Genomic DNA, 21,092 nt, shown 5'->3' with positions numbered 1-21,092 from the left:
TATATATATATATAATCTAAAAAACAGAGCCATCTCTCTCTTTTGCATTAAACTAGAAAACTCTCTTAGTCAACAGAATGCAGTCACGTAGACTTGATGAAGCATGGAACATATATCTCTCCGTTCCCTTCAGCCATTTCTGCTTGCTCTTAGCTGAAGCTGCCCATCCCGGGGTCTCAACGGCACCCCAAATCAGACACATCCGGGGGATCGTAACTTTGCATCTCCTCCACTCTCCCCTCCTCCACCCTTTGCCTCCCAAAGCCCTCAGCCCTCGTCCCACTGCCCTGGCCCCTCTTCCCCATCTAGGCCCCCTCAGAGACCAGCCTCAGTCAAACCAGAGAACTTGACCCAGTTTTTTAAATGACACTGAACCAAAGCCTTGCTCCCAAGTGAGAAGCCCCTCCCTCAACTTCCGTCCACATTCCACCAGAACCATAGCTCAAAGTCAAAAGTGAATCTGACTTTTCTCTTTTCTCTCTCTCTCTCCCTGCTCGTAAGCAGTGAAATAATCTTTTTTTAATTACCTCTTCCATTTTTTTCTCCTCTTGTCCATTTATTTGAAATACCTATTTTATCGTTCTCTGCATCTTTCTCTCTCCATTTTTTCGGCTCGTGTGATTTTTTTGTGTTTTTGGTTTTGGTTTTTTTGTTTTTGGTTTTTTTTTTTTTTTTTCTCCCTTTTCTTCCCCTCCCTCCACCCACCCTTCTTTTGGTTCTCCGTTCCCACTCCTGTTTTTGTTTTCGGTGCTGCCAGGGGCCGCATGCCTTACCCGGACATGTATCAGATGCTGAGACACATGTCTCCGCCCCTGGGTCTGGGGAAGAAGTGTCCGGCCAGAGTGGCTTACAAGGTAGTCTAACCCTTGCCGACCACCAATGTCCGGGCACTGGGGATTTTTCAGTGCTGACCAGGAAAAAACAGCCAAGTCTCTTTTTCCAGCGTTACTCTTCTTTTTTCTTTCTTTTTCTTTTTCTTTTTTCTTTTTTTCCCCCTTTCCTCCTCGAGTAAATGAATCATGACCATCCCTTGATTCTAAGCAGTATACTGTGTCCGTCCTTTCTGATCAGTGTGTCTTGGTGTTTTGAGACTCTATTATGGCCGACACGCCGGGGGAGGGGGAGGGGAGCCCCCAGATCCCTTCGCACCTGGTCCCCCAGGAACCAAAGTGGACACAAACACACTTCAGGAGGTGCGGGTTGCCACCGAGCCCAGAGCGGCCACCATACCCAGACCTGGGCAGGCGCCTTGCAGGGAGGGGCTTGGACCCCATCTTTTGCATCTTGAGCCCCCAGGTCTCATGGTCCCCCAAGCACACCTGAAGCTGATCTCTGACCTAGGGCCTTGGGGGATCCAAGACCTCCCAGGGAGCACCCAGAGCCCCTCTCCCCCTCCCTCCCCCTGGAGTTTCTTCCCCAGTCTTCCTGTCCCTAAGCCACCCATCTCCCCCCAAGACACCCCAACACGCCTCTCCATTGTTCCAGAATGGGCAGGCGGGCCGCAGCTGGACCCCTGGACCGTGGCACCCTGATGCAGGCCATGCACGCTGCCTTGGCGGGGGCCTGGGGAGGGCAGGCACCATGGCCGACCGGGGGTGGGTGGGGGGTGGGGGGGTGGTGCATGCTGGCTGGAGGAGCCGCCAGGCGGCTGGGCCGGGCCACCCCTCTAGACCCCTGTCCCGGAATCTCCCTTGGCACCCAAGGACAGATGCTCTGTTCCCCCCAGCTCATCCACAAGAAGTACAGTCAGCCCCTCCAAAAAAAAGTGGTCCCATCATTACATTCTCCCATCCACCTTGGCCTGCTCTGTGTCTACGAGAGTTCTCCCTCCCTCTCTGTCCATCCCATTTCTTTCGGCCTCGTGTAACCACCTCCCCACAACCTCATTCCTCCTTCTCCTCATCCTCCCTCCATGCACTCCTCCTTCCCAGGCGAGGCCAGGAACTGGCCCCACCGGCCTTTCCATGTACCTGTTGCTTCTGTATTTTCCTTTTGTCCTTCTCTTGGTCTCTGCTTGGCTGAATGTGGGTGTGGGTGTGAGTGTGTGCAAGAGAGAGGAGTAGAGTGCCCTTTCCTTCCTGGTCTCTGTGCAGGGCCACCACAGGTCCATAAGGCACCTATGTGCAAATTTAAAATGAGCATCCTTTACACAGAACACTTTGTGGGAAAGCTATTGGAATCCACCAATGTGGGGAGAACAAGACACTTTTCCACTATCAGCTGGGAAATTGTCATTTAAATACACAAATCCATGATTTCTAAGATGGGGAGCCCTTGGTGCAGTGTACACCCTGCACAGCTGTGCACAGTGGCCCAGTCTGTATGTGTTTGTCTGTCCACCGCCTCCCTCCCTACCCTGCCCCAACCCATCTCTTGTTTTCTGCTCTGAGTGTGCTGTCCTCTTCCCCGTCTCCAACTCTTGTTTCCTGCTGACCTATGTCTGAATCCTCTGGTGAACGTCAATCTCCATCTCCATGCCACCTCAGCCCGGGCTGGTGCACACCAGCCCAGCATCCCCTCCTATGCCACCAAGCATGGGGGACAGAGCCCCTGCCTGGGATACAGGGAATCTTTTCTTCCCTGGGCCATGGGAACACCACCCCCACCCCTTCCCCCTGCCATTGCACAAAGAGCCAAGATCCGGACATGCCCCTGAGATACACTTTCCACAGAGCTATGAATGAGTCTCGAGATTCCGTCTGCATGCGCCCCTGTCCGCCGTTCTGTGTGTCATGGCCTAGCTGCATGTCCGCAAGGGGCGCGCCCCATCCGTGGGGGTAGCCACCTGCCTGCTGCTTCTCAGAGGAATGATGTGGTCTGTGCCCATTTAGTCTGGTCTGGCCCAGCCAGGGGTCAGGGGTGGGGAGTCAGCGGCACCTCCCCCCCCAAGGCTGTGGCCATGGACCCCTCTGCCTGGCTGCTGCATGTCTGCTGCAATCTGGTTTGTGCTCTTCTTCTTTGGGGTCAGAATGGAACGGAGCTGTCCGGAAGAACTCTGGGGCAGGGCAAGAATCTGGGCCAACCCTGGAAATGCCAGCTCTAGGGTCCAGCAGGTGGGTGAGGAGCGGGCAGGGGCTCTGCACCACAGGAGAGCCCCTCAGTGCCCTCCCTGTGGGCCACCAAGGGCCATCAGGAATCCCTGGGACAGGTAACCTCAGGGTGGGGGCACCCTAGCTGCCGCCTTCAGAGTTCTTCCTGGGGCTCCCTGGGTAGGGTGGGTCTGGCTCACGGGATGGGGGAGGAGTGCCTGGGAATGACTGTCCTTGCCTTTGGTTTTCTGTAGAGGCTCCTGCGAATGGATCTGCCTGTCGCGGACGACAACACCGTCCACTTCAATTCTACCCTCATGGCTCTGATCCGCACAGCCCTGGACATCAAGATCGCTAAGGGTAAGGGCCAGAACAGGAGCAGACAGGTGGGGCAGGGTGGGCAGAGCCAGGACCCCGGAGGGTTCACCGGTTCACTCGCTCAGCAAGTATTGAGTGCTCACCTCTTGTGTGCCGGACACCGCTCTAAGCCTGGAGGACGCGGCTCACGCTTCCAGCGGGGAAGGCCTCCCCAACAAGGCTGTGAAGGAGTCACGTGGATAGCTGGAGAGAACGCACTCCAGCCAGAGGGACGAGACCATGCAGAGCCCCTCCTCCCCACCCAGAGCTGTGTTGAACTGATTTGTGCTGTGCGCGTGGGGCTGCCACGCAGCCTCAGGAGCAGAGGAGGGACCTCCCCTTTCTAATAACCATAGTGGGGAGAATGGACTAGAAGGAGGCCTGGCATAACTCGGGTGAAGACAGGATGGCAGCTTGGAAGGATAGGGTATGGAGTGTGCAGATTCTGGATATTTCCTGGGAGTCAAGATGACCAGATGGCGGATGCATGGGATGTGGGGTATAAGGGAAAGCCAGGCATCAAGCCCGACCCCAGGCGTTGGGGCCCCAGCACCTGAAGGACGGATCTGCTGTTGCCTGAGATGGAAGACACAGGAAGGGCAGGTTTGGAGCGAAGGGAGGGCAAAAGGTTGGTGTTGGTACTAACACACGGAGATGGTGGCTAGGCAGGGGGTTCTCCAACTTACATTTCCCCCAGAAGGTTCTGAAGGAAGTGAGGTGATGAGTCTTGGGGCTACTCTTCATTGCAGTGCACAGGTTTCTCATTGCATTGGCTTCTCTTGTTGCAAAGCACGGGCTCTAGGCACATGGGCTTCAGTGGTTGTGACTTGCAGGCTATGGAGTGCAGGCTCAGTAGCTGTGGCGCACAGGCTTAGTTGCTCCACGACATGTAGGACCTCCCCAGCCCAGGGATTGAACCCATGTCCCCTGCATTGGCAGGCAGATCCTTAACCACTGTGCCACCAGGGAAGTCCTGCTGGCAGATTTTAAGCCAGGAGAGTAGACAAGCTCTCCAAGGGGATGAGTGAACTGAGAGACCCCAAACACTAAGCTCGGACTATCCCAGCATTAGTGACCAAAAAGGGGTGGCCAGGGAGGTGGGTGGAGGACCAGGGCAACTCAGGCTCCTAAAAGGTGTCTCCAGTGTGTCAGGCGCTGCCCAGCAGCGAAGGAAGATGAAGACCGAGAGTGACTGGTGGATTCTGTGCCAGGTCACCTTGACCAGAGCAGCTCTGGTGGAGGGGTCATGGCCCTCCTGACCAGAGTGGGTTTCAAGGCCTGACAGTAGATTGAATGTGATTTGACAGGTGCTGGGACAGCAGGACAAAGAGAGAAGCACATGGATCACCAGAGAGAAGGAAGCTGGGAAAGTAGCTGGCAGAGGGCTGGGTCCATCCATCATCCAACAGAGGGCTAGAAATCAGGGGCTGAAGAAAGAGGTCTGGATTCCATCCAGATGAAGCCCCTGGGAGATCACAAGGAAGGAAGACTGAACTTCAGGGATATATGTTCTTTCCAGGGTCCTGGGGAGAAGAGGGGAAGGAGGAGCCAAGACCAGAAGTCGGTGGGAGGGGGGAACTTCAGGGAGGGAGACCAGCAGCTTCCAGTAGGACAGTGCCAAGTGGAGGGGGCGGGGCACATTGAGGATAGACATTGTTAGAGCCAGGAAACATGCAGATGAAGGTAAAGAGAGCAGGAGGTGCCCCCAAATAGAGTGAGAAAGATTCAATAGTAAGGCTGAGACTCTGGACAGTATAAGTGGGGAAGGTGAGGGCTGGGGAGTCAGGCCCTTGTCTAGCACACAGCATAAGTTTCTTTCTCATGAAACAAGTCAGAGGCAAGTGATCCAGACTTGCCAGGCATCTTGGTGCACACGACTAATGGGGGCCCAGGTTCTGTCTGTGTTGTGGCACTGCCTGCCCCAGACTGTTTTCTCATCAGCATGGTTGAAGCTAGTCCAGGTCCCAGCCAGGGAGGTGAGGAAGCAGAATTGTGGCAACAGCTTTCTTGTAGTCATGTGGGAAAGTGGACTCACCTTGCCCACCTACCTGCCCTGTCCTCAACTGTAAACCTTAGCAGAAGATTTCACCCTCTCAGAGCCTCAGCACATGTATTAGCTAGCTATGCCATGTAACAAATGACCATAAATTTAACAGCTTAAAACACAGCTATTTCTTTGCTCACAGTTATGTAGGTCAGAAGTCCAGGTGGACTCAACTGGGCTCTCTATTCAGGGCCTCACAAGTTCAGAATCAAGGTGGACAGGCCATCTTCTCTAGAGCTTCTCTAGAACCTCTGGGGGAAAATTTACTCCAAAGCTCATTCAAATGTTGGCAGAACTCAGTTCCTTGTGGTTGTAGGTCTGAGGTCCCTGTTTAATTTCTGGCTTTTAGCCAGAGGTTGCACTTAGCTCCCAGGATGCATCTAATTCTTTATGTGCTCCAAATCTTTCTGATTTCTTCTGCTGCCAAGAAACTGCTCTGCTTTTAGAGGGCTCACCTGATTAGAGGTCAGACCCACCCAGATCAGCTTACAGTCCACTGACTTGGGACTTTAATTACATTTGCAAAATCCTTTCATAGCCGTCCCTAGACTAGCATTTGATTGAATAACCAGCATCTTGCTGGGAGAGAAGGGGCAGCTTTAGAATTCTGCCTGCCACAGTTCTGTAAAATGAGTCTAACAGTGTACCCACTCTTGGTACATAGTGCCTTTGTAATTCAGCTGCTCTTTCATTCTGGGGACCTGTGTTCAGGGGTCCCAAAATAACCCAAGACTTGGGTTCAGTAATTCACTAGAAGGACCCAGAACTCTTTTACTCACAGTTATGCTTTATTACAGAAAAAGGATATAGATTAAAATCTGCAAAGGAAAAAGGCACATGGGGCAGGGTCCAGGAGAGACCAAGAGGGAGCTTTCACCCACTCCCAGTGGAGTCACATACATAGCGCTTACCTCTCCCAGCAATGATGTGTGACAACACATGTGAAGTATTGCCAACCACCCAAGCCCACTCAAACTTTGGTGTCTAGTGTGTTTATTGGAAGTTGGTCATGTAAGCCTGGCAGACCTTAGTTACTCAGACTCCAGCCCCTCTAAAGGTCACCCTGATACCACATGGCTCAAGGCCCCCACTGTAAATCACATTGCTAGAATAAACTATCTGGCCTGGCCCAAGGCCTCCAGCTGAGGAAGGACACTCTTATCAGGCAGGACACTCTAAAGACTTAGAAGTTATTTTCCGGGAGCTGGTCAAGGACCAGTCATTTCTTTGGAATATGCAGGGTTTGGACAACCCAGGCCTGCTGAGTTGTCTTTTACTGCACAGAACTCCTTTTGTGGGACTTCAGCAAGTCCAACCTTGAGGACACCGAAGATTTCAAGGACTGCAAGAATGTGCCTGCATTTGGCTGTCATTTTCACTCATACTCCAGACCCTACTCAGCTCCCAGAGGGTCATGCCTCCAGCACCTCTGAGCCAGGGACCCCTCCCCATCCTGTCCCCTCCCAGAGTTCCACAGGGCACAGCTCTGGAGTCAAGGAAGGTCAACCGAGGGCTCAGGGACAACAGTTCTAACAGAGGTGACAATCACAGCCATTTCAACAGAATCAGGCTGGCTGAGAGTACCACGCACTTTTTTTCAATGCTGAATTTGCTTCTAAACACACTGAGTTCCTTTCCAGGAGGCAGGTGATAGCATGGGGGCGTGGATTAACCTGTCATTCTTCAGATTCTTCAAAAATTGTAAGGCCAATCTTAGCTGGGAGAGAGAGAGGGCAGGTCGCTCAGCTTATCTGTCTGTGTCCCTTGTATGTCTGTCCCTCTTCTCTGTCTGTTTCTCCTTACTATCCACCCCTCCGTTCTCTCCTCCCAGAAGAATCTCATTCTTGTCTGGGGGAAAATCCTTTGCCTTCATGTTTCTTCTAGACATTGTGTGTGGATCCCTGAAACCTCCCCCAAGGGACTTGGGCTGTGTCCTTTCATCCCCTGCTGTCCTCCTGCTCCCCACCCCAGCCACAGGGTGATGAGGGCAGAACCAGTCGCCTGCCTGAACAAATGTAAAGCCAGTTACCACATCAAAATCCAAAATCCCCAGCCTCATTGACATGTACACACTGCTTTATTTAAAGTAGATAACCAGAGAATTCCCTGGTGGTGCAGTGATTAAGACTGCACTTCCACTGCAGGGGGCACAGGTTCCATCCCTGGTTGGGGAACTAAGATCCTGAGAGCCGTGCAACTCGCAGCCAAAAAAGAAAAAGAGAGAGAGAGAGAAAGAGAGATACCAACTACTAAAAATTTTTTTAATAAATTAAATAGGTAACCAACAAGGACCTACTATATAGCACAGAGAACTCTGCTCAATGTTCTGTAATAACCTATATGGAAAATGAATCTGAAAAAGAATGGATATATGTGTATGTATAACTGAATCACTTTGCTCTACACCTGAAACTGATACAACATTGTAAATTAACTATACTATAAAATAAAAATTAAATTTAAAAAGTAATAATAATAATAAAATACATAACTAGAGAATTCCTTGGCAGTCCAGTGGTTAAGACTCTGTGCTTCCACTGTAGGGCGCACGGGTTCAGTCCCTGGTTGGGGAGCTAAGATCCCTAGAGCCATACAACTCCCAGCGAAAAAAGAGAGAGAGATACAAACTACTAAAAAATTTTTTAATAAATTAAATTAAATAGATAACCAACAAGGACCTACTATATAGCACAGGGAACTCTGCTCCATATTCTGTAATAACCTAAATGGGAAAAGAACTTGAAAAAGAATAGATACATGTATATGTATAACTGGATCACTTTGCTGTGCACCTGAAACTAACATAACATTGTTAATCAGCTCTACTCTGGGGAATTCCCTGGTGGTCCAGTGGTTAGGACTTGGCATTCTCACTGTCAGGGCCCCAGGTTTGATCCCTGGTCAGGGAACTAAGATCCCACAAGCCCCTCAGTGTGGCCAAAAAAAACTACACTCCAATATAACATAAAAAAATTTTTTTTAAATCCCCAGCTTAAAGCAGCTATACCCCAACTTTAAAAAAAATTTTTAAATGATAATAAAATAGGGCTTCCCTGGTGGCACAGTGGTTAAGAATCTGCCTGCCAATGCAGGGGACACAGGTTTGAGCTCTGGTCCAGGAGTATCCCACATGCCACGGAGCAACTAAGCCCGTGTGCCACAACTACTGAGCCCATGCTCTGCAACTACTGAAGCCCACGTGCCTAGAGCCCATGCTCTGCAACAAGAGAAGCCACTGCAGTGAGAAGCCTGCACACCACAACGAAGAGTAGCCCCCACCTCCACAACTACAGAAAGTCCTCGCACAGCAACAAAGACCCAACGCAGCCAATAAATAAAAATAAATAACTAAATAAATTTATTAAAGATAATAATAATAATAAAATAAAAATCCCCAGCCTCAAGCTAACATTCTGGCTTCTGCTGAGAGCCTACAGGGAGAGCTTTATAAACACTGTGCCAGCTGCATCCTAACAGCCCTGGACAGCAGTGGGGGGTTGCGTGGAGAAGAGATGAGGCCTCAGCCAGCCAGTAGCAGAGTCTCCATGCCTATCCAGCATTCTCTGCCCGTGTGGTCCTCGGCCCTGGCACACAACTGGTAGTAGGAGGACCTCAGCTTCCCAAAACAGGAATGCCTTATGCCATTGTCTCAGGAAGAGGTGAAATCCAGGCTAACCCCACCTGGGGCCAGCCTGGACTCTCCTTCAGGACGCCACATGGCTGACCGGCCAAAAGGCTGCTGTCTGGTCCTTTAATGCCCTCAAAGACCAGATTCTGTCTGGAGGTGGGGTCTGCAATGGCCTGGAAGATTCTAGAGTGGCCTGGTGGGATCTGAGGGGCTTTGACCTGCTGGTGTTGTTATCAGCTTATTGAATGAGAGCATCCACTGAGCACCTGCTGTGTGCCTGGCCCTGTCCTTGGCAAGTGGGATGTGGCAGTGAAGGACAGATGAACCTCCACCCTTATGGGGCTGTGGGACACAGGCAACAAACAAACAAACAGGCAACGATCAGTAAGTAGAATATGTAACGTGTTCAAAAACGAGAAATGTTATGGAAAAGAAAGAGCAGGGTCAGAGGTTGGGGATGCAGGTCAGGGGTTAAGTCAGGGGTTCTCAATCAGGCATAACTCTGCCCCCAGGGGACGCTGGCAACATCTGGAGACAGTTCTGGTTGTCAAAACTGGGAGGAGGCTGGTGCTCGTGGCTTCTGGTGTGTAAGGGCCAGAGATGCCGCTTGAATGTCCTGGAGTGCACAGGACAGACCCTGTGACAGAGAAGGTTCACCAGAGGTGTGCAGAGTAGGGGAGGGGAGGACCCTTTGGGTGATAAACTCTGGGACACAACCGGTTTGTGGGGGACTGATGCCTGGATACCGGGGAGCCCTCTGTCCCTGGGAACCCTGGTGCTACTAGTTCTGTACCTGGAGGAGTAAACCCAGGATGCGGCTTTGAGTGGATCCCATGACCCCAGGGGAGGGCCACCTTGAAACCCCCTATGAAATTTCCCTTTATTTAAATCCTGAATGTGAGATTTCCCAGTGAATTAAAGCAGAAAGAGTCTACAGTGGTTGTTCTCAACCAGAGGCAGTTTTATTCACCAGGGGCTGTTGGCAGTGTCTGGGGACAGGCCTGGTTGTCAGTTCTGGGGTAAAGGAGTGCTACTGGTAACTAGTGGGTAGAGGCCAAGGTTTCTGCTCAACATCCTACGATGCACAGGACGGCCCCACAACCAAGAATGATCCAGCCTCATGTGTCGACAGTGCTGATGGGAACTCCCTGGCAGTCCAGTGGTTAAGACTCCACACCTCCACTGCAGGGGACATGGGTTCGCTCCCTGGTTGGGGAACTAAGATTCCGCATGCCACAGCATGGTCAAAAAAAAAGGGGGCAGTGCTGACAGGGTAAGAAAGCTTCACCTTACCTAACTCAGGTGCCAAGAGCAGGTGTATCAGCTCAGGCTGCCGTCACAAAATACCAGAGACGGTGCATAAACAACAGAAATTTATTTTCTCACAGTTCTGAAGACTGGACATCCAAGATCAAGGTGCCAGCAGGTTTGGTTTCTCCTGAGGCCTCTCTCCTTGGCTTGCAGATGATCACCTTCTCTCTGTGTCCTCACATGGCCTTTCCTCTGTCCATATGCACCCCTGGTGTCTATCGCTCTCTTCTTATAAGGACACCAGTCCTATTGAATTAGGGACCACCCTTATGATCTCATGTAACTTTAATTACTTCCTTAAAGGCCCCATCTCCAGATGTCATAACATTGGGGGTTAGGACTTAAACATGAATTTGGAGTAGGGGACACAATTCAGCCCGTAACAATAGGGGGTCTTCCTCTTCTCCGCTAGAAACAGGAAATACGTAAGCTGTCAGGACAAAGTGACTTTTCACAGGATTGTCCTTCCCATGTCTCTGAGAAGCAGCCACAGAGACCCCAGGCACCTCACTTAGCTACAGTGGACAAGAGATGTAGCTATTAATTCCAGCTGCTTCCCTAGAGGAAAAAAAATTATCATAAATTGGTATCAAGGGTGTTAAGAGCCCAGCTACACAAATGATTTTCCCAAGGGTCTCCCACAACCTCCCAACCTGTGTCCAGGCCCACCAATCAGCCCCACCCCGATGCAGCTCAGCCCCAGTGACCACAGCCCCTGTATCATTAGACCCTGCAGTCACCAGCTGTTGAAGAGAGCTGACCGTGGACCTTGCCCCCTAGTGGTGAGGTGGTGAACAACAACGCAAGATGATAACAGAAAGCAGGAAAAAGGCATAGAAGGGGAGCCTGTTTTAGGTTGGGAGGCAGCTAGAAGACCTCTTTGGTAAAGGATTTGGGCAGGAACCTGAAGGAGCTGAGGGAGGGGACCACATAGATATTTGCAGAAAGAACCATCCTGGTAGAGGAAACAGCCCATGCAAAGAGCCTGAGGCAGGATGGTGCTTGGCATGTTTGAGGAGCAATGAGGAGGTTGGTGTGGCGGGAACAGAGTGAACAAAAGGGAACATAGAGGAGATGAGGACAGATCGTGCAGGGCCTTGTGGACTTGGTGGATCATCCTCTGTGAGGTGAGGGCCTTGAAGGGCTCTCAGCAGAGGAGGAAAGTGACTGAGGCAGGTGTTCTTCGGCGCCCTCTGGTGGCTATGGGAGGAGGAGGAGGACCTGGGCAGAGGCAACTGCGCTCAGGTGTTCACGGGTGCCCTCTGGTGGCTGTGGGAGGACCAAGGAGACTTTGGCAGAGGCGACTACACTGGTCCAGGCAATTCAGCTATCCACCGCCTCCATATCCTCACTCTGGAGCAGGATCTGAGCTTGACTTGCAGAAAGGCCCTTCTGAAGGATTTTTCTCAAAATAAAGGCATCTGTCTCCAGAGTCACATGGGGGAAGATGAGTGAAAGCTCCACAGAGTGGCTGGCAGATACCTGTCCTTTGACATCTGCTGAGAAGGAGAAGCTGGACAAGGGTTCCAGAGACAGCCCCAGGCTGGGCCCAGGAAATGGAGGAATGGGAGAAGGAGGGAGGGGCAAAGAGGGCAGATGCTGGGCGATGAGAGGTGGACAGGGAATGGAGGCAAAGGGGGTTGTTGGGGCTGCCCAGGTGGGCTAGCTATTCAGCCAACAGGCCCCCAGGGATGGTTGTTAAACACTGAAATACTTCTCTACTGGCTGGTAACCATCCCCTTCCCTTCCCCCAGATCTCCTCCCATAATCCAGCAACCACAGGGTTAATATTTGGTCCAGCAGGGAGCCTTCAGGCCCTTGCTCTAGCTCTGTCATCAATGTCCCTTCCCTACCCACTGGTAAATGTTTAGAACAGCACCCCTGTGCCTAGGGTTGGGGGCTGTGAAACAGGAGTAGAGGCAGGGGCCAGGTGGGTGGATCCGTCAGGATGGATGAGAATGTGCTGCTATAACAAACAGTCCCAAGGTCTCAAACCAACAAAGATTCACTTCCCACTTCCATTATGTGGGAACTTCCAGGGTCAGCAGGGGCTTCTGTTCAGCAGTCACTTAGGGACCAGGCCTGAGGGGGCAACCACTGACCCCCATGTTACCAGCTGCTGTGACAGAGGGAATGAGAACTGAGGAGGGTCCTGCACTGGCCATTAACTGCTCAAAGCAGCACCTCACTCTGCTAACACCTCATTGGCAAGAACTCATCACATGGCTCCGGCCAACCCTGGGAGCCAGGAAAGGCCACACTCCCATGCATTTGGGCAGGAGGGACCGGGAATCACTGCCAAAGAGCCTTAATGGCCACCATGGCTGGGGTGAAGGACCAGGGATCAGCTATGTCCAAGGTCAGCATTCATAGGAGGGGAGACTTGGTTGAGAGGCAAACGTCCTCTATCAGGACGGCTCCCTGAGGCTTACCCTAGGCTCCCTATGGCAAGCACTGTCCTAACGCTGCACATTAACTACTTTGATCTTCAAACAACTCAGTGAGACAGGTACTATTGCCATCATCCTCATTTCGAAGATGGGGAAACTGAGGCACAGCACAGTAGACTAACACCCAAGTCACACAGCTGGTGAGAACCGGGTTGACCCCTCGGGGTGCTGGACTGTCCCCCACATGGTTGTTCCAAGGCCCTGGCCCTACTGAGGACCAGAGCCCACGTGGTCAGTCCTCTTCCAGGTCAGGTCCACAGGGCACTGGAGACCCGCTGGAAATCGGACCCCAGAGCCTGGGTCAACAAGAGCCACTGGCTTTGCAGCTGCCTCAGAAGCCAGCTGATGCCTCTCCGTGCCCACCCACAGGCGGAGCCGACAAACAGCAGATGGACGCCGAGCTGCGGAAGGAGATGATGGCCATCTGGCCTAACCTGTCCCAGAAGACACTGGACCTGCTTGTCACCCCTCACAAGTGTAAGAGCCAGGCCCGGCCTGGTCTTGGACTCAGTCCCACCAGGATGGAGGGGGAGGGAAAGAGGAGGCCCAAGAACAGCAGGGCTGGTGCATACAGGGACCCCCGCCCACAGTGAGCTCACCCTGTGCCTCCAGCCACGGACCTGACGGTGGGGAAGATCTACGCAGCCATGATGATCATGGAGTACTACCGGCAGAGCAAGGCCAAGAAGCTGCAGGCCATGCGCGAGGAGCAGGTATGTCCCCTGCTATGTCCGTCACTCTGGGGACATCCAAGCTGGGAGACAGTGGCTCCTTGTCTCCATGAGGACCAACCAAAACAGTAGGATGAAGCCATGCTCCAAGGCAAGCCACTGAGAAGTAGGGCAGTGCCAAGGAGATGTAGCGTTGATTAACTCTTCTGCTCCACCAACACGTATTGGGCACTTACTGTATGCTGGGCACTGTTCTCAGCTCTGGGGGTGCATCTGTGAGCAAAACTGACCAGAATCCCAGTGAAGCAGACTTTCCAGCTGGCGGAATGCCAACAACAACATATACATTAGATAGCATTGCAGAAAATGCCAAGTGCCATGGGAAAAAGGAGGTTGTAGAGAAGGGAATGTTACTTGAAAGGGGTAGTCGGGGAGGCCTTGCTAAGGAAGTGACATCTGAGGAAAGACTTGAAGGAAAAAGAGAGGTAGCCAAGCAGATGCCTAGGGGAAGAGTGTGTCAGACAGCCGGGAACATCCGGGACAAAGGTACTGAGGCAGGACCGTGCGTTTGAGTTTGGGGAACAGCAAGGAAGTTGATATAGTGGAACAGAGTGTGGAAGAGGAGAAGTGGGGGGAGACAAGGGTGGGGAGGTGACAGGACAGATTATGCAGGGCCTCGTGGGGCTTTGACTTTTGCTCAACGTGAAGTGGGAGCCATGGGGGCCCCTCAGTAGAGAAGGGAAGTGACTTTGTGCATGTGTGCTCACAGGTGCCCTCTAGTGCCGGTGGGGGGTAAGGGCTGGAGTTGGGAGACCTGGGAGGAGGCACCTGCACTGGTCCCGGCTCGAATCTATGAAGCTGGACCAGGATGGGGGATGTGGAGGGGTAAGAAGTGATCCAGTTATGGATAGATTTGGAAGGAAGAGTCTTGAGGACCAGTTAATGGATCAGATCTGAGTGTGTGTGTGTTTGGGGAGCGGGGGGGAGGGGATGTCAAGAATGACTCCTGGGATTTCACTCCAGGGGTGGGCTAAGCATACCCTCCATAGCCTCCCTGCTGCAGCCTTGACCAGAGCCTGAGCCTGGGGCACCCTCCTCCATCTGCCCCCTGTCCACCCCCACCCTGTGCACACACACTGCTCTCTGCTTCCCCAGAACCGGACACCTCTCATGTTCCAGCGCATGGAGCCCCCATCTCCAACGCAGGAGGCGGGGCCCGGCCAGAACGCCCTCCCCTCCACCCAGCTGGACCCAGGAGGAGGCCTGTGAGTGTCCCTCTGGCCAGGAGGCGGGGGAACAGGGGTGCCAGTCCCAGGTGTGAAAACCCCTGGAGGGCCCACCACCACCCTGGTCTCTGTGCCCCACACAGGATGGCTCACGAAAGCGGAATGAAGGAGAGCCCATCCTGGGTGACCCAGCGGGCCCAGGAGATGTTCCAGAAGACGGGCACGTGGAGCCCAGAGCGGGGACCCCCCACCGACATGCCCAATAGCCAGCCCAACTCTCAGGTGCCTCCACACCCTGCCCCACACGCCCCCATGGCTCCCAGGCCTGGGCAGGACAAGAGGGAGGGGTCCGGGCCCCCCACCTGCAGCTCAGCACGCACCAGGCCACCCCCGGGGTCCATGTGTCAGGCCCCAGGGCTCACCCGGCCTCGCCATCTGCCCCGCAGTCTGTGGAGATGCGAGAGATGGGCAGAGATGGCTACTCGGACAGTGAGCACTACCTCCCCATGGAGGGCCAGGCCCGGGCCGCCTCCATGCCCCGCCTCCCCGCCGAGAACCAGGTGAGGGCTTTCACCCACCACCCTGGGGGCTGGACTTTGGCCTCTGGAGCCCCGGTTTCCCCACGCAGCCCAGGGCATCTCCTTCCTTGGGGACCCAGGGCTGGGTGGGGCCTCCTGCACCCCCCGGCAGCAGCATGCAGGCCCCACTGCCCCTATGGGCTGTACCTGGAGCACCCGGAGGCCCTGGTCCTCTTAGCTCCTCCCTGACAGAGGACTGCGGGGGCAGGGCGAGGTTCCCTGGGGTAGGGTACCGTGGCCACGGCCGAATGGTTTGCCTCTGCCCTGTTTGGGGCTGCTGCGGTGGGAGGATGCGGAAGACACATGTGGGGTCGTGGAGGGGGTATGGGAGGTGATGTGTCGGGCCCAGGTGAGAGCTACAATCAAGAATGTACGAGCACAGAGGCGCGCGCGTACACGGAGCTGCATGCCCACGTCCGTGCGCACTCTGGGGAACTTGGCAGGTCCTAGGACCTGGGAGCAGAGTCTGGAGTGGGCCTGGGGGCAGCTGGGGTTCGTCTCTCTGTCTGGTCTCTGTGGGGCTGCTGGGAAGGAGCAGGTGTGTGTGCCTGATGTGTGTCTGTGTGTGGCTGCTTTACCCAGCTGCAGGGCTTGGTTGTGGGGGGTTGGGGGGTCCCACTGCCCCAGGCCCACCGGGACAGAGGGGCCAGAAGCCAGAAGCATGGCTGGTTGCCCACCCGACCTGAGAGGCGGGGCGGCATGTCTGACTCTGGCGGGCTGCCCATGTGCTGTGCCGTGACGTCTGCACGAGGTGGGAGGCTGTGCTGTGCCTGGCGGGGCCAGGGTCGCCCAGGGGCCTGGCCTCTGGCTGCTGGGAACTTGGGTGGGAGGCACCCAGCCTGCATGTGGCTGCCCAGCCCCATCCTGATGGACCCCAAACCCCCCACCAGGACTGAGCTGCTGGGCCCCAGGAGAGGGGTGGGACAAGCCAGCTGACGGCCACCCCCCCCCCCAAGCTTTGAGTGTCAGCGGAGCCAGGGCTGGGGCGCCGTTGCATGAGGCAGAGCCCAGGGCCAGGGGCCTGTGGCCACGCCGTCCCATCTGTCGGTCTCGTGCCTTTGCCATCTGTCTGTGGTGTCTCCTGTCTGTCTCCTCTGTGCCCTTGGGAGGACGGCCGGCCAGCCAGGCCTGGGGTCGCCCATGCCTCGAGGACTTTAACCTCTCTCCCCCTCCCTCTTCCCCTCCCCCTCAGGTTCCTCTCCCAGACCCTGGCATCTCCTCCATCTACCACCTCTCCAGTCTCCCTCTCGGCTTTTATATTTATTTCCTTCTTTCTGTTTTTTCTGTGTGCACCATCCCGTGGGGCTGTGACAGAGGAGAAGGGGCCGGCCACGTGGGAATAACCTCAGTGTATGTACCGCAACCGCCAGCCGCCCAGCTGGGCTCCGGCCCCCTCTTCCCGCCCACCCCCCCTCGTGGGAGTCCTGTCATCTCTTCCAGTCCTCTAACCCCACCCTTTCTTTGCAGACCGCACCCCCTCCTCACCCGTGGAGCCCCATCCTCATGTGTTGTGTTCTCTGTGTGCCCCACGTGTGCCCTGGAGGGGTGACCCTGCCCCACCCCCCTCCACCCTCCCCCTGCACCACCCCCTTCTCTTCAGAGCCCCCAAGCCAGGGAGCCCATCGTTCCAAGAAGCGTGACCTGCAGCCCTGCTGGCCCACTGTTTCCGGGGGGCCCTTTCCCCTGACATCACCCCTGAACCTCTGGTCCTGCAGCCCTGTGTCCCTTAAAACTCCTGCCGCTGCCCCCCCAGCTAGGCCAGGCCCTGGGTGATGTCTGTCCCATCTTCCTCCTCTCCTCTCCCAGCCGCAGAGAACCCAGTTCGACCCTGGGGCCGCAGCACACGCAGGCCCCCAGGCTGCAGGCCAAGGATGAGGAGAGCAGGTTCCCCAAGGTCTCAAATACCAGGGCAGCCCCTCAAGGACTCCTTACAGAAGCCAGACTCAGGTGGGCAGGAAAGTCCGGGTCCAGTTGGCCAAGGAAGCCAGTGAGCTGGGTGCCTGGCCCCCATGGGCCTGTAGGCCTGACAGTGAGGAGAAGCAGACGCTCCTCACCCGCCCTGGAGAGCAGACAGGGCGAGAGCAGGCCTGTGCTGCCCGGGGCCCGGGGCTCCCAGGTTTGCACTTAGGATAGGGGAAACGCTGCCCTTCAGTCGGCCTGCCTGTCCCGGCAGGAGATCGGTAGAATGGAGCCTCCTGTCCAGAACCCAGGATGAGCCTGGGAGGGGACAGAGGAGTCCTGGGGCCCTGGTTGATCAAGACCTGAGGCCCATGGCCCCCCCCAGACCCCACCTCTGGACGGTCACACCCCAGTCACTGATGGCCGATGGGGCAGGACAGACTGGGATTGCTTGGTGCCAGCTGCTGACCCTGGCCCACCGCCTGTTCCCCCTCAGACCATCTCAGACACCAGCCCCATGAAGCGCTCGGCCTCCGTGCTGGGCCCCAAGGCCCGGCGCCTAGACGACTACTCCCTGGAGAGGGTGCCGCCGGAGGAGAACCAGCGGCACCACCAGCGGCGCAGAGACCGCAGCCACCGAGCCTCCGAGCGCTCCTTGGGCCGCTACACGGACGTGGACACAGGTGGGTCACCCTGAAGGGCCCAGGGACCAGAGGGGACAGAGGAGGGGAGATAGGAAGAGAAGGCAGAGCAGGGCAGACACTGAAGGAGAAAAGACAGAAAGTCCTGGACGGGACTAAGGGGACCAAGCTGTGCCAGCTGCTGCCCGGAGCCTGGGGACCAGCCCCCCTAACACCCACCAGACTGTCCTCGGTCCAAGGGATGGTGCCCCTCTCTAGAGCCCGCAGACCCCCTTGGTAGCCTCCCGTGTGCATGCCCCATCCCACGCTTCCCTCACAGCCATCTGTCTGTCTGTCTGACCTGTCCGGCCTAGGCTTGGGAACAGACCTGAGCATGACCACCCAGTCTGGGGACCTGCCATCAAAGGAACGAGACCAGGAGCGCGGCCGGCCCAAGGACCGGAAGCACCGGCAGCACCATCACCACCACCACCACCACCACCCCCCGCCCCCCGACAAGGAGCGCTATGCCCAGGAGCGGCCTGACCACGGCCGGACCCGGGCCCGGGACCAGCGCTGGTCCCGCTCACCCAGTGAGGGCCGAGAGCACATGGCACACCGGCAGGTGGGTGTGGCCAGAGGCACCCCTGACCGGAGCCCATGGGATGCGGGAGAGGACGGGGGTCCCCGCACCCCACAGCCACTCTGGGCAGGGTCCCCCACTCCTGCTGTGAGCTCTGACCCCGCCCACCACGGGGCTCCCCAGGCCAGGGGGTTGGGCTCGGGCAGGGGTGGACACTGCCCCCTGCCACTCTGGCTCCCCACTCTGCACCCCGGCCCCCCTGCCCGCCTGCCACCTGCTCCCGCCCCGCAGCTGCTTCCTCTTTGGTTGTGGATCACGTTTGAGTTTCCGGCCAGTGTGGTCTTTACGACTCATGCCCACGCTGGCTGCCCGCTGCCTTTTGCTTTCCTTTAACCCGGCTTCCGTTTTTTGTTTCGATTATGATTTCTGTCCTCTGGACGCCTGTGAGTAATTTTTGAAACTTCTGCTATTTTAACCCCGAAACTTACAAAACTCCATTTCTCATTTCTCTTTTCACTTTGTTGTGTTGGTTTTCGACTTCTCCCTCCCTCCTTGTCTCTCTCACTCCCCCCTCCTCCTCCTCCCCCGCCTCCGCTCCTCCTCCCCCTCCTCCTCCTCCCCGTGGCTGTTGCTTTTCTCCTTTTTTTTTTCCATTCGAATGACCTGTGTCCCCCCTCTTCTCCTTCTCCTCCCGGTCCCTCTCCTGTCCTTTGGTTTTCCTTCGCCCCTCACCCTCCCGTCCTCTGTGTCTCCTCCCGTCTCCTTCTGGTTGATTTTGTTGTATCTTTTTTTTTGATTTCCTTTGTTTCAATTTTCGTGTAGGGCAGTAGTTCCGTAAGTGGAAGCCCAGCCCCCTCAACATCTGGTACCAGCACTCCGCGGCGGGGACGCCGCCAGCTCCCCCAGACCCCCTCCACCCCCCGGCCACACGTGTCCTATTCCCCTGTGATCCGTAAGGCCGGCGGCTCGGGTCCCCCGCAGCAGCAGCAGCAGCAGCCGGCGGCGGCGCGGCCGGGCCGGGCGGCCCCCAGCGGCCCGCGGAGGTACCCGGGCCCCGCGGCCGAGCCCCTGGCCGGGGAGCGGCCGCCCACGGGGGGCCATGGCAGCAGCCGCTCGCCCGCGATGGAGCGGCGGGTCCCGGGCCCGGCCCGGAGCGAGTCCCCCAGGGCGTGTCGCCACGGCGGGGCGCGGTGGCCGACGTCCGGCGCGCACGCGTCCGAGGGGCCTCCGGGCCCCCGGCACCACGGTTACTACCGGGGCTCCGACTACGATGAGCCCGACGGCCCGGGCGGCGGCGGCGGGGAGGAGCCCCGGGTCGCCGCCTACGACGTGCCGCCCCCCGCGCGCCACGCGTGCTCGCCCAGGACTCCCCGGGCCGCGGGCCCGGCCTGCGCCTCGCCTTCCCGGCACGGCCGGCGACTCCCCAACGGCTACTACCCGGCCCACGGACTGGCCAGGCCCCGCGGGCCGGGCTCCCGGAAAGGCCTGCACGAAGCCTACAGCGAGACCGACGACGACGACTGGTGCTAAGCCCGGGCGAGGTGGCGCCCGCGCCCGCCCGGCCCCCCTCCCACGCACCCCACGCACACGCCCCCCGGGGAGGAGCCGCACCGGCCGCGGGGCCACCTCGCTGCCGCCTGCCCAGCACACGGGGGAGGCCCGGGAGGGCCCAGGAGAGGACCAGCCGGACGACCCCGGACTCTGGAGTGAGTCCGCAGGGCCAGGACACACCAGGATGTCCCGCAAAGACCCTCAGCCGGACAGGCCGCTCCTGGGCTGCGACGGCGCCTCCCACCCAGTCCGGAGCCCCCACGAAGGGGGGGCCTTCGGGGGCAGACAAACCACACAGCCAAGGGATTTGAATTAACTCAGCCATTTTTGGAGAACCTTGGGGAAAATGGAAATTTCAAAAAAAAAAAAAACAAAAACATTTTTAAAAGAAAAACGGGGAGAAAAAAATTGCTTCTATTGATGAGTTTTATCATCTCAATTGAATCTTTCCTTTCCCTGGTGAACGCGAGCTGGTGGCCCATGTGTGGCGAGAAGCCGGAAGCGAAGAGGAAACCCAGCGTCCCACACAGACCTCCACCAGACACACTCATACCCCACACACGTTCTCAGACACACACAGGAGTGCTTGCTGGTTATACCAAACCCTACTATTACTGCCTGCAGAAATCAATTTAAAAACAAAAATAAACGATTTTAAAAGGACAAAAAAATTAATGATTGAGAAAAGAAGCATTTTTTTCTGACATTTGGTCCTGCTTGAAATAACAAAAGAAAAAAGAAAAAAAAAAGAAAAAAAAACACACCACCACCTATTTCCTTTGCTTCTTTTTTCCTTTTTCCTACCTTGTTTGAAAACTGTGGGCTTGGGACTGTGAATTATTGCATGACATTCAAAAAGAAAAAAAAATAATAAAAAAAAAAGTTGAATCAAAGGGCTTCTGAATTGGAGTGGTCTTTTTATCCTCTGCAAAGTACTCCCCAGGTCTCTTTGGGGGAAGCGTGGAAGGAGGTGCTTTGAAAGTGGCTAAGGATGAGAAAGCTGTAGCTCTCCAGCCAGCGCTCTTTGCAAGAAAGTTAAAGCCAAAGACACTGATCAGGTCTTTACCTGGTTGTCCTGGATGGGGGACAAGGCGGTACATCCCACCGCCACCCCATGCCTCCACCCACAGCCCCCCAGGGCTCCA

The 21,092-nt window shown here is 55.9% G+C and overlaps 1 protein-coding gene and 1 non-coding gene across 4 annotated transcripts in view; both read left to right on the top strand.

Moving 5' to 3' along the window:
* CACNA1A (calcium voltage-gated channel subunit alpha1 A) overlaps positions 1–20,834 on the top strand; it is a 241,325-nt gene extending 220,491 nt beyond the window's left edge. For 2 of the 3 annotated variants that reach the window (XM_057708526.1, XM_057708528.1), the window contains 11 exons: positions 758–854; positions 3,284–3,389; positions 13,189–13,296; positions 13,432–13,532; positions 14,646–14,755; positions 14,860–14,998; positions 15,163–15,276; positions 16,609–16,644; positions 17,690–17,876; positions 18,188–18,438; positions 19,219–20,834. In XM_057708526.1, coding sequence (XP_057564509.1) covers positions 758–854; positions 3,284–3,389; positions 13,189–13,296; positions 13,432–13,532; positions 14,646–14,755; positions 14,860–14,998; positions 15,163–15,276; positions 16,609–16,644; positions 17,690–17,876; positions 18,188–18,438; positions 19,219–19,926 — 1,957 coding nt within the window. In that variant the 3' untranslated portion in view covers positions 19,927–20,834. The remainder of the gene's footprint in view (positions 1–757; positions 855–3,283; positions 3,390–13,188; positions 13,297–13,431; positions 13,533–14,645; positions 14,756–14,859; positions 14,999–15,162; positions 15,277–16,608; positions 16,645–17,689; positions 17,877–18,187; positions 18,439–19,218) is intronic. The other variant, XM_057708527.1, reaches the window with a different exon arrangement.
* Positions 8,267–8,339, top strand: TRNAE-CUC (transfer RNA glutamic acid (anticodon CUC)). The gene has a single exon. It is a non-coding gene; the product is annotated as a tRNA-Glu (tRNA).
* Positions 20,835–21,092: the final 258 nt, after the last annotated feature.

Source organism: Hippopotamus amphibius, chromosome 15 (assembly GCF_030028045.1).
Source record: "Hippopotamus amphibius kiboko isolate mHipAmp2 chromosome 15, mHipAmp2.hap2, whole genome shotgun sequence".
In the NCBI taxonomy this organism is placed as follows: domain Eukaryota; kingdom Metazoa; phylum Chordata; class Mammalia; order Artiodactyla; family Hippopotamidae; genus Hippopotamus; species Hippopotamus amphibius.
The sequence above is the reverse complement of the archived record's forward strand: the minus strand, read 5'-3'. Positions and strand labels throughout refer to the sequence as shown.